We start from the raw sequence: 12118 nt of genomic DNA on the forward strand, positions 1-12118 counted from the left end.
TGGCAATGGATTGCCCCAATAATAGCACATCCAGCAAAACAATCATCAGTTTGCTTCTTCCGTGAACGCTTTCAGCCAGCGCCAATTCCCAAACGACAGGAAAACCTCGAAATGAAGCAATCTTAGTAAACGCAAGCCATCCAATCACCAGAACCCAGGATTCTACGGGGCCCAATTTCAATCGAGCAGAACATTTTCCGCTTCACGAAATACCTAACTATAACACACACAAATTGTGGACGAAAATTGGGCGACCGAGAGCACGGGGAAGGGGAGAGAATATTTATTGTTCGTACGTAATTTATGTTGCCAAACCCACCGCGCACACACTACTACATGTTCATTTTCTAGCAAATGTTTTTTTCTTCTTCTACTTCTCGTGCCGTCCGATTTCTCACACTCACTCACGTGTATTTTGCTTTTCCCCGTTTACAGATCTACTGCATGTCGGATTACGACATCTCATCAATCGAACACGAAGCCCTACTGCTGGTGGTTGCTTCCACCTTCGGCAATGGGGATCCACCGGAAAATGGCGAGGTAAGCACGACACACTAACATCCCTGCGAACGGCGTGACTAACGCTTTGATAGCTTCGACAAACTAACGACTCGAATGGCTTGGTTCCTCTCTATCGAGGGTGCTTAATTAACCACACTTTCGATGTAAAATAATAACCTCAAATTAGCAGAAACGGTCTTATTCTGTGGTCTCACCGCTACCACCTCATCTTAACGCTGCCTCGTAAGAGCAAGCACTAACAGGTATCCGTTTTTTCCCGGGGTAGAATGTTCTTGGCTTTTGTGGTACGCATCCGGATGGAATCGAATAGGAGCCGAGTTTGAGTGGTTTAGCTTTTGGACTGTGGAGTTGAAGGAAACGTTTGATGGAAGGAATGCTGCCAAAACTTAAGCCATCCGAAACACACCACAGCGATGCTGAGAATGAACTAAGGAAGAAGCATTTTGAGGCACATTCGGGGAGAGAATGAATTGCTCCAAACCACAGCCCAATTAAAGGATTTTCGGAAGGAAAAGGATCGTTCCGAATGTTTGTCTGCTTGCAGCTTGGTGGTTTCTTGGTTTTATTGTGAAATTTTACTAGGAATCTAGAGCTTTTTGGTGGATGTACAGTGCTTGACATAACTATAACAGTATCAGATTTTTTTATTAGAGTGGAATTATAAAAATCAAGAGGCGGATGATAATTTAAGTGAAATACAGTGATGGACAATATAATAAGATCACCTAATTTTAAGATGCGTAAAGGTGAGGCAATGATGCCAATTTTTAGCTAATGAAAATACAAACATCTGTAAAATTAAAAAAATATTTTAAAACAAGGAAAGAGGAGCATTTCCCTTTTACTTTTTTGAAGTGAAAATTATTATTTTATCATTCCGTTGTTCAAATTGTAACGAGTCAAAAAACTAATTAAGAAAAATTATATTCAAACAAGCCTTATAAAAAATATTTTCAAAGGATTTAGTTGAAGATTTTTGGAAAACGGATCTCATAGATTATTATTATTATTTTATATCATATTGCAATAATTTTGAAATTTTTTAACGATAACCATAATATATATAGAAAGTCCAGCTGTTGATGACGCTTTTGCCTAATCTTGGTTTAAGTCTATCTGGTAAGAGACTCAAAAGTAGCAGTTTGAAAATCGAATATAACAGTGGTCTTATCATATTGTCCAACGCTTTAAGTTCTACTCGGAGAAATTTCACTTGAATTTTCTAATTCGAATTTTGATCGATATTAGAATTTGTCAGCATCTTTCAAATTTCCCATAAAAAAATTGTGTAAAAACCATTAATATGTGGATTTTTTTTTTCATATTTATTTCCTTATTTTTTAAAAATACATTTTTTTGCATTTTAAAAAATACAAATAATCGCATAGTTGTGTTGCGCACTGTAGTACCATCAAATGAAATGAATTCAACGGTATAAAAAGCTTCTTCTGACATCGAAACATGAATTATGCCTTCATAAAAATTTATCACTCGTTGAAATATTAATCCCATCCAAACTATTCACCAAACACCACAAGATAGCGCAGAAAGACCCACAGCCTCTGATACACTATCATTAAGATATGCTGTCACAAGCTGACAACGCAGCAAACACAAATCAACCTGAACCGGTGGCGCCTTGTTGAGCGTGAGATTGTACAAATTATATTTTCATTAACGCACGTTTCGTTTCACTTTTCTTGCACACACACACACACACCACACACAGTCCTTTATACCACTTCCCACGCCGTTGTTCTGAATGCATAATGAATCGAGCAAATGGCAAACCGAAAAACCCAAACAATCACACGTCCGCCAGCGCGGTTTAACATCACACACACATACGCTTGAGACACGCAGCGAAGCCCGTACCGAACGACACGTCAGAAAAGGATGTGTCATTTATTTCCAAACAAAGAAAAAAGCTTCTTCGCCGGCATAACGCAGACAACCGCCGCTTTTCTACGCTTTTCTTCGCGACTCGAGAGAGGCGAACAGTAAAAACAACTTCACCATGGATGGCATCTTATAGAGCCGAGGGGCCAAAGTTTATTCATCTTTATTTATGAAATGTCATCGTTGTGTTGGATGCTTTTGCGGGGAATTATGATATCCATTAGCACGCATCCTCGCACGTTGGTACCGTTCTGCGTAAACATCTCAATTCGGAGCGCTTCGGAATGAAGAAATCACGCACTAAAGCGTTTCATACACGTGTCTTCATTAAAACAAATTAACGACTTACCATTTTAAAACACTCACACACATTTGGGCCTGGGTGTTTTTCTGTGCTCTGACTAACAACGCATGGTGAGAGAGCTTAATGGAGGTGGTTCCTGCTATAAAATGAGCATTTATTATTATTTACCTCTTTACATTTTCTTACGTTTTATTTTGCAGTTGTTTAAGAAATTGTTGGAGATGAAGAAGAGTAAAATGGTCAGTAAATGAAGATGTTACAGTGACGAAGAAACAGTATCTGGAGACGCCTTGACATTAGAAGTTCTTTTTTTTTGCTAAATAAAAATCGATTTGGAAGACTATAGTAAAATATTTTCTCGCTCTCCTAATCAGCTTTTTGCCCAAGATCTGTACGCGATGAAGCTGCACGAGAGTGGTCACCATCAGGCCCACAGCGAACTAACGATTGCCGCATCCTCCAAATCCTTCATCAAGGCCAACTCGCGCAGCGATCTCGGTAAGTTTGGTCCGATGGGTGGTCGTAAAATTGATCGACTCGATTCGCTGCGTGGTTCAACGACGGACACGCTTTCGGAGGAAACGTTTGGCCCACTGTCAAACGTCCGGTTTGCAGTGTTTGCGCTCGGCTCATCCGCTTATCCAAATTTTTGCGCCTTCGGTAAGTACATCGACAACATACTGGGTGAGCTGGGCGGCGAACGGTTGATGAAGATGGCAACGGGTGATGAAATATGTGGCCAGGAGCAAGCGTTCCGCAAGTGGGCACCGGAGGTGTTTAAGGTACTGTGCGGCACTGTCGTCTTGTAAAGGGGTGATGCAGTGGATAACATTCCTGCCTTCCAGATTGCCTGCGAAACGTTCTGTCTCGATCCGGAGGAAACGCTGTCGGATGCGGCATTTGCACTGCAGAGCGAGCTGTCGGAAAATACGGTCCGCTATGCACCGGTGGCCGAGTACGAGTCGCTCGATCGGGCCCTGTCCAAGTTCCACAACAAGAAATCCATGGAATGTTCGGTGAAGCGGAATCCAATCAATCTGCACTGCGAGATGAACGGTACCGAGCGGTCGACGATTTTGGTGGAAATTATGGCTGAAGGGGTAAGTGTGGGAAGGGGATAGGGGAAAGAGGGGGAAAGGAAGACGGAAAATTCACCACGAGTTCGGATGCTGTTGGAAGCTTTCCAGAGAGTGAGCTACCAGGTGTGAGTTACCCTGAGTGGAATGTTGGGCTCACGTGTTGCCTTGCAAATAATACACTTGTTGCGCTCTCCTTATCATTATAAGCAATTTAACAGACCGTTTTATTTATTTTCAATTGCTTATAATATTTTATTTTATTTGTTATACAATGTCATATTCAAAACGGAGTTAAATTTAAATCAGAAAAATAAAACACAGTTGTATACAGTGAAAGTCCGTTAAAAGCACCTACCAAAGGACTCACCATCAATGAGTACCATGAAAGCTCCCATCAAGCTTTCTCAAGAGAGCTTTACTCAATATGAGAAGGAACATTTGTAGGGTTTTCTTTTTCCTTCTGAACGTCAATATTCAAACTAACGGACACTTGTACCCCATTCTTATCATCACAAGATCGACTACGAACCAGGAGATCATGTGGGTATTTTCCCGGCTAATCGAAAGGAAATTGTGGATGGAATCATCGAACGTTTGACCGGCGTAAACGATCCAGATGAAATGCTCCAGCTACAAGTTCTGAAGGAAAAACAAACACAAAATGGTAAGACTTGTGGACGATGGGGCGTCAGTGCTGTCAATAACACAACGACTCTTCTCTTGGTAGGTGTCTACAAATCTTGGGAACCACATGAGCGCCTCCCGGTCTGCACGCTCCGTACACTGTTGACTCGATTCCTGGACATTACTACACCACCGACCAGACAGCTGCTCACCTATCTCGCTTCGTGCTGCGGTGATAAGGCCGATGAGGAAAGGCTTCTGATGCTAGCTAATGTGAGCTCTACTACATCCTTTATGGACCTCGCCTTACACTCAAACCTCCCAAATATCTCTTCTTCCCGTCAAGGAATCCTCGGTGTACGAAGATTGGCGCTACTGGAAGCTACCACATCTGCTCGAAGTTTTGGAAGAGTTTCCTTCCTGCCGACCACCGGCAGCCGTCTTCGTCGCCCAGCTGAATGCACTGCAGCCACGCTTCTACTCGATCTCTTCCTCGCCGAGGAAGTACTCGAACGAGATCCATCTCACGGTGGCCATCGTTACGTACCGGGCGGAGGATGGTGAAGGTGCCGAACATTATGGCGTTTGTTCGAACTATCTGGCCAACCTGCAGTCGGACGATAAGATCTATCTGTTTGTGCGCAGTGCACCGTCGTTCCACATGTCAAAGGATCCGACCAAACCGGTCATCCTGATCGGTCCGGGAACGGGCATTGCACCGTTCCGTTCGTTCTGGCAGGAATGGGATCACATCAAGACGGAAATGGTTGACTGCAAGGTATGATGGGGGAATGCAAACTAAGCGTCGAGAAGATAATAAGGCTTGGTTTTTTTACTTCAGATTCCCAAGGTATGGCTCTTCTTTGGCTGTCGTACAAAGAACGTGGACCTATACCGGGACGAAAAGGAGGAGATGGTTCAGCACGGCGTACTCGATCGAGTTTTCCTGGCACTTTCACGAGAGGAGAACATTCCAAAGGTGTGTAGATAGCCGCTTTCTTATGACTCCACATTATCTGATCAAAATCTTCTCTCCCTCGCAAACAGACCTACGTACAGGATCTTGCCCTCAAAGAGGCGGAATCGATCTCCGAGCTCATCATGCAGGAAAAGGCCCACATCTACGTCTGTGGCGATGTCACCATGGCCGAGCACGTGTACCAGACGCTGCGCAAGATACTGGCCACGCGCGAAAAGCGCACGGAAACTGAGATGGAGAAGTACATGTTAACGCTGCGGGTAAGTAAGGCGTGATCGTGATCATCTCATCGCAGCGGCCGTCGTGATGATGATCCAGTCCGGAGCGGATCTTCCGCATGATTCCAAGTGACAGATGAGCTGCGCGAGGAATGTTGATGCAAAAATCTCGAACTGCATTGTGCCGACCCGACTCGTGGCAGAGGATTTGCACCTGTTTTTTTTAAATTTGTTTTGTTCGTCTGTTTTTACCCGTGTGCCGTACATGAGCGGTGCCACGTGTCCTTGTCGGCAGGGGTTGAGAGCTTTTTAATAGCAATGTTTACAATCGTGCACCACGGATTCGGTGTCTGACGCTAGACGCCAGTTAATTGCAGTCGTGTGATTAGCTGCTTGCGATGGGAGGATGTTTTTATTTTAATGATCGGATCGAGCTTTGATGAGTGATTCTAATCCGATTGCCTGATGATTTGTTTTCTGCAGCGGATTTAAATTTGAGCTCAATTTGAGATGGATTATTGTACCAGAATCTATTCTCAAAATAACTTAAATATTAAACCATTCCCATAGAGTGATCAAGCGCAATAAATCTTCCTCCACAGTGTCAATCCATTTAGCTAAATGAGCCATAACATTTTATTAGCAAACAACCAACCCATTAAATACCCACCCTCACCATTTGCGAGTTCGTTGTAATAATTGAACCATTCTGTCCACTGCCCGTCATTGAAAAGATTTGAACTCGGACGTAAACTTCGCGCTTCAAATCATCGCCCCGCACTTGCATTCAAATGAGCATGGCGCTTGGGAGGTTGTTGGCGTCTTACATCCCATCTTTCTGCTTTTGGGCACGTTCCATTAACGGTGGTGGCGGCACTGGTAAGATATCCGCCCGGTGATAGGCACATGCTACTCCACCTTCGGGTTGCACTTTGATCAGGTCGATTGGTCGACGACAGGTAGTGATCGATACTGTTCGACGAGCATTACGATCACGTACTCCTGTCCGCGTGAAGGTTTACCCTCCAACTATCTCTAGGTCGGGATCGGGGGCTGATTGAATTGCGGGCTGATTGTTTACGGAAGAGTGTGGTGTCTAAGTTGAAGACGGAAGAACAATCGATCGATGCATGTGATGCATTAGTCCTTCGGTTAGGTTGTTGGCTTTGGATAGTATTGTAACATAGTGCAGTTTGACGTAAACAGATGTCTGTATGCTCTACGTCAAGAGCTCTACAGCTATGGTCAAATAGGTTCAGAAACTATGTTTGTAGCCTTGTTCGTACTATCAGCGCTATTCCTGAGGCAACATTCTCATCAGAGGTGTTTCTTTCGTATGCTTACGATTCTAAAAGATTCCAGATAGATCCAGTAGTTTCTTTGGGTATCGTTAGGCAATTCCTCGTTAGTTTGGTTTCTTCAAAGTATCTTCTATTTCTTATGGGATAAAGAAGGGATCCAGGGTCTAGTCACCTGACAGTCTTGTAAGATCATAAAATGCATAAGCTCCTGAACATGATAGACTATGTTATTGATAGTCTCAGTCGAAACTCTTCATAGAAGCACTTTACATAAAAAATTGCTTCAATATGCTCCTAATAAACTTCCTTTGATCTTCCCTTCCAGGACGAAAACCGCTACCACGAGGACATTTTTGGCATCACACTGCGAACGGCAGAAATCCACAACAAGTCACGTGCAACTGCCCGCATTCGGATGGCTTCTCAGCCGTAAGCTTCGGGTTTATCCTCGGTAGGAAAGTTTTACCCCCTGAGATGACGCACGTAAGGGGTGCACCACACAAAAAAAATTGTTAGGATATAAGTGAAAAGAAAAAAGTTTCCCTTTTACAACAAACGACACGTGCGAGTGGTGGTTTGCGTTGCTTTAACCGAGAAAACTTAAATGGAAATGTTTGTTCCACTCTTAAAACACCACTAAATCGCAACGAATCTATAAAGAACAACAAAAAAAGAAACATTGTATGTGTGTGTTTGTTAAGAGCAGTATTTAATAAGCCGTTTGTGTGGAAATCTAACTCTTCACAGATACTTCATGTTGAGAGCAGAACTCCAAACCGAAATCTTCGAACCTAAATTGCTTAAGCTATGCACCCGTTTCATCGGTGATCGTTCTCGTTGCACATCACTTCTCGATAAGCTTCTGAGCACCCTCGTCTCTTGATGTACTTGCCGAGTGTTGGCAAAACGTTAAACAGAATTTTAATACATCGAACGCAACACACCAGAAACAAGCAATCACATTCAAACCAGATACTTTTTGTTGTGCTGCACTGCTACCAACTATCAAACGCTCGCAACTCTTTTCTTTTCACGTTAAAACCAAAAGAAAACCCAAACACCCCCTATTAAAAGCAGCACCAGCTAGAAGATGTTTTAAATGGCAAGTTAACAAACGTTTCACTGTTAAATTTTATCGAATAAATCTATTTCCACCCCATAAAAGAGTATAAAAGGGCAGCCCAGCAACCACCCGGGGAACACTCACTTCCCTTACTTATAGCGTGGTGGCGGTGATGGTATGGAGCATAAAATGTGGTGATACAGCATGAAACTTAGCACAGAGGAGAGGTATTTGCTAGGATAGGAAATCCATTTGAAAATGAAACAACACTAAAAAGCAAACTAATATATAGATAGTTATGTTTCTAAACAAACACAAACACATTAAGCAGTCTAATGCACAAAACTAGTTAAAAGCAAACAACAATATGGAAGCGGGTGAAGGATGAGTCCTTTGGAAATGAAACTTAAGAATGTGATCAAGGTGGTAGTAGAAGAGAGAGAGAGGGAGAATGTATGTATTTTAAAGAGAAGAGAAACAGAAAAAAAGACATGGATAAAATATTAACTTAAAAAGTTTATTCAGAAACATGATAATAAGACTATGTGCTGTTTAAATATCTTTTGAGAAGTAAACTTTAAGCAAATAATTTTAAATAATTATTTTAAAAAATATTTCTTTTGTAAAATAATATAAGTAAATCCTATTGTTTGGCGTGAAATTGTGTCAAAATTAGTAAAAGGCTTGATTGGAAGTATTCGTGAGGTTCTGGCTGAAGGTAAATTTAAAATAATTTTAAAATAAGTTTTTTAAGCATGTAACAATTTTTGCAACACTTTAGCACAACAGCAAAACCCGTTGAAATCGAAACAGAAAAACGTCACAGAATCAAACAATGGCACCTAGTTACAAACCTCCTTGTCTATCATTCTCAAACTACTCTCAATGGATGTTTGTGTGCGTGATAATGTAAAGAAGTTACTCTCTGAACATTTCATCAACACAAAACACGCACCACAAAAAAAAAGCAAAAACTCAACAAACCAACTCAACCAAAACCAAAACCACACGAGACCCATGAGATTGCAAATAAACCAAATCAAACAAAGCTAGCTACTATACAGATATATACTATATATACGATATACATACATATAGAGTATACACATATATACATTTCGATTATATTCTTATACACACACACACACACGCGCGAGAGAGAGAAACACACACTAAACTTCGGAAGCATCTTCTTCGTGTCAAACTTTTACTGCAAAAATGATGCAACTGCACCCACAAAAAACCGCACAAGTGTGTTAATGGCAAAGGGCAAACGGCTAAATCTCAACCGGTCCTTCCGTTCTTTAGCACTGGAAGAAAATGCAATATGAAACATTGAAATTAATAAGATAACCAGCGAGGTGGCGAGAGAGAGAGAGAGAGAGAGAGAGAAATCTTACTTTAAAAACAAAATCTAATAAAACCACCAGAACACACGCAGCAAAAGAAACCGTCATTCGGAGTGTCATATTTGAAAAAGTGGCTTAAACTCATCGCTAATGTGTCCATCCTATCCTCAGCTGGAAAGAAATTATGTACCACTGTATTCGGGGTTTTCGGTTACATTTACGGAAGCGGAAAAGTATGACTTGCACTGTGTTCCGGATAACATAAAACATTGGGCCTCTCCCGGGGAGCGGTTGAACGGTGCAAAAGAAATTGACCACTAGCACGAATGTTACAAGCTTCCTTTTTTTGCTATCTTTCGTACTAAATATACTAGTGTACTAAACCAGCCGCGAAGCTCATTTGTCTTCCACAAGGGTCATAAGTATGTGCCTGCTTTAGGTGTATCGATTGGTGCCAACGCAGGAGGTCATGCTACAACTCGAAGCAACCTTGACTGTGAGACAAGGTCCTCGGACCATACCGAAAGGAAGGAAACAATTTTTGTACTGGCAGATTGTTTTACTACTCTTTTTTTGCTACCGGATTCTTTTTGGGGGTAAATCGATCGAAAAAAATTGGTTGATTTAATGGACAGGAACGTAACAGCGATTTAAATATTTGTTGGCCCTAATGCTTACAACTTACTGCCGACTGCATCTCCATAGTAACACACAGTACACATGTTCCGATCGTTAGGCAGTCGTTTGTCATCCCAGTCATTCATAACTGCACATGGCACGTCTGAACGCGCCTATTTACACAACAATGTGTGGCACAATATTATGCAATTGTCGTTCGAAAGGGGCGGTCATTCTGGGAAAGCTCGTAGAATGTTGAAGCTGTTGCAACACCGAAACAGATGATCTGGAAGTTGATTCTAGTTGAAAATAAAACAATAAAACAAGCTTGATTGATTGTCTAAATATGGCCTACAACTATCAGAACTGTAATTGCGCCACAAAGTATGCAACCAGTGCGTCATATTGTAGTAATAATTATTAGTTATTAATATCACCACCAGAGGGAGGTTCAAATTATCACACAGAACCTTACAATGCTGTTGTGGTGTTTCGCAAAATTCTGTTTACTATTGGTTCAAGTCAAAATGTGTCACTGGGCAAGTTTCATTCAACGAGGGAAATTTAAATCCCACCGGTAACAGGTCACCCGTAGCAAGCGTCACGTCTCAACGATCCAACTCTAGTTGCTAGGAGAAAACCGAGATCACTAAAACCCACTTAACATCTAGAACAACCGTACAGCTGTTGCTGAGTTATTTCTCTTTCGTATTACTCCACATAGTGCCGTTTTCCAACAGCGTGCGACGACTGCGATGGAATCGAATATCTGTTTGTCGTACGTCGTCGACCCGCGGCTCAATCACTTCCTGTTGGGCGAAATTCGACCGCCAAGACGCGAGCTCGTTCCCCATTGTTCCCACCGCATAAGAACGCGGCACACACACGCACAAAAAACCGTCACGTCAACGTCTCGGTCCGGCGTACTTGCCAGATCGATGTAATTCTATGAATGGTGCACCGTGTGCCGATTATGCAAAGCTATGCACTTGCAATTCGAACCAGTGGCAGCAGTCCGGTTCGTACGCTGCTTAAGCTACTGAAAAGCAGGCAACACAGCAACTGTTGCTAGTTTCAGAATCTGTCGTTTTATTTTTGGGTGTTAAATTTTTGGACGCCACCGACGTCATGACCGGTTCTGCTGAGCTAGCTGGGACCGTTCGTGCTGGAAGCTTCTCAGACGCGTTCTGCTGGCGATACCGATTTTTTGCTCCAGCTTTTGATGAATTCGGTAAAAACTCGGTTGTTTAAACAATTTCATTCTCGAACTGGTGGGCTTGGTTTTGCTTTTGTGGGCCCTTTTTTCGATTGTTTCCTTCCCGGCAGACACTTTGGCAGCAACCAATCGATGATGGCGATCGATCGATGAGGTGATGTTACCGTATCGATCGATTAAAGTGGCAAAAAGTGTTTTAAGTATGCCAAACATTTACTACCCGCTGCTACTATTGGATGTTTAAACGGTTTGTCAGCGAGACCTAAATGCTAAAAATAAGTCGCATGAATAGGCTGGAAAATAAAGCTTTAGTAAGCTGACTCTATTGAAGGGGGAATACAATGGTTCGATCGCCATTTTCTTACCAAATTAGGCATGAATAAATGAGTGCAAAATAAGCCCCGTCTTGGCTATTAAATCTCTTGAGTGATGAAGATATTAAACATCCTAGAAGAAGACGAAGCCCCCAAAAAAAGATCCACAAGATATCCCCAAGAAGATATTTGTCAGACTTATTCAGATAATCATTTAACCAGATCAGTTATGGAGATACTTTTGGGTGGAATCCGCAATGAAATCCTTACTCATACATCTAGCAAGACATTGGCTAATCTCTTACTTGGTTTGCTGGCACCGAATGGGTTTTTATGATCAAGGATAGAATTTTTAGACAGAGGTCCATATGTGGAGCCCTTCATCAATTCGACTTTTTTTCGACTCTGTTGTCTACGTGTGGTCTAAGCTTTCGCACGAAAACAAATCAATCCTCTGGGAAGATATCCCTCCCTTAAAATCCTTCGAGACGCCAGTCACGTGTCCCAATATCCGGTAGAAAGCCATCATCAAACGTCTGACGTCTACCGCCCAGTACACAGATGCGCCACTAGGTGTCCACACCCCTAAAATGACCTCCGGCTGGATTCGATGTCACTTTTATTGGCGTATG

General features: G+C 42.3%; 1 protein-coding gene across 2 annotated transcripts in view; it reads left to right on the forward strand.

Annotated features, from left to right (window-relative positions):
• LOC118512972 (nitric oxide synthase) overlaps nt 1-9041 on the forward strand; it is an 86843-nt gene extending 77802 nt beyond the window's left edge. The window contains exons 13-22 of one of the 2 annotated variants that reach the window (XM_036058199.1): nt 436-540; nt 2926-2964; nt 3100-3507; nt 3571-3825; nt 4321-4468; nt 4532-4701; nt 4775-5206; nt 5270-5407; nt 5476-5667; nt 7252-9041. In XM_036058199.1, the coding sequence (XP_035914092.1) occupies nt 436-540; nt 2926-2964; nt 3100-3507; nt 3571-3825; nt 4321-4468; nt 4532-4701; nt 4775-5206; nt 5270-5407; nt 5476-5667; nt 7252-7359 (1995 nt within the window). In that variant the 3' untranslated portion in view covers nt 7360-9041. The remainder of the gene's footprint in view (nt 1-435; nt 541-2925; nt 2965-3099; nt 3508-3570; nt 3826-4320; nt 4469-4531; nt 4702-4774; nt 5207-5269; nt 5408-5475; nt 5668-7251) is intronic. The other variant, XM_036058200.1, reaches the window with a different exon arrangement.
• Nucleotides 9042-12118: the final 3077 nt, after the last annotated feature.

Source organism: Anopheles stephensi, chromosome 3, assembly GCF_013141755.1.
Source record: "Anopheles stephensi strain Indian chromosome 3, UCI_ANSTEP_V1.0, whole genome shotgun sequence".
Classification (NCBI taxonomy): Eukaryota; Metazoa; Arthropoda; class Insecta; order Diptera; family Culicidae; genus Anopheles; species Anopheles stephensi.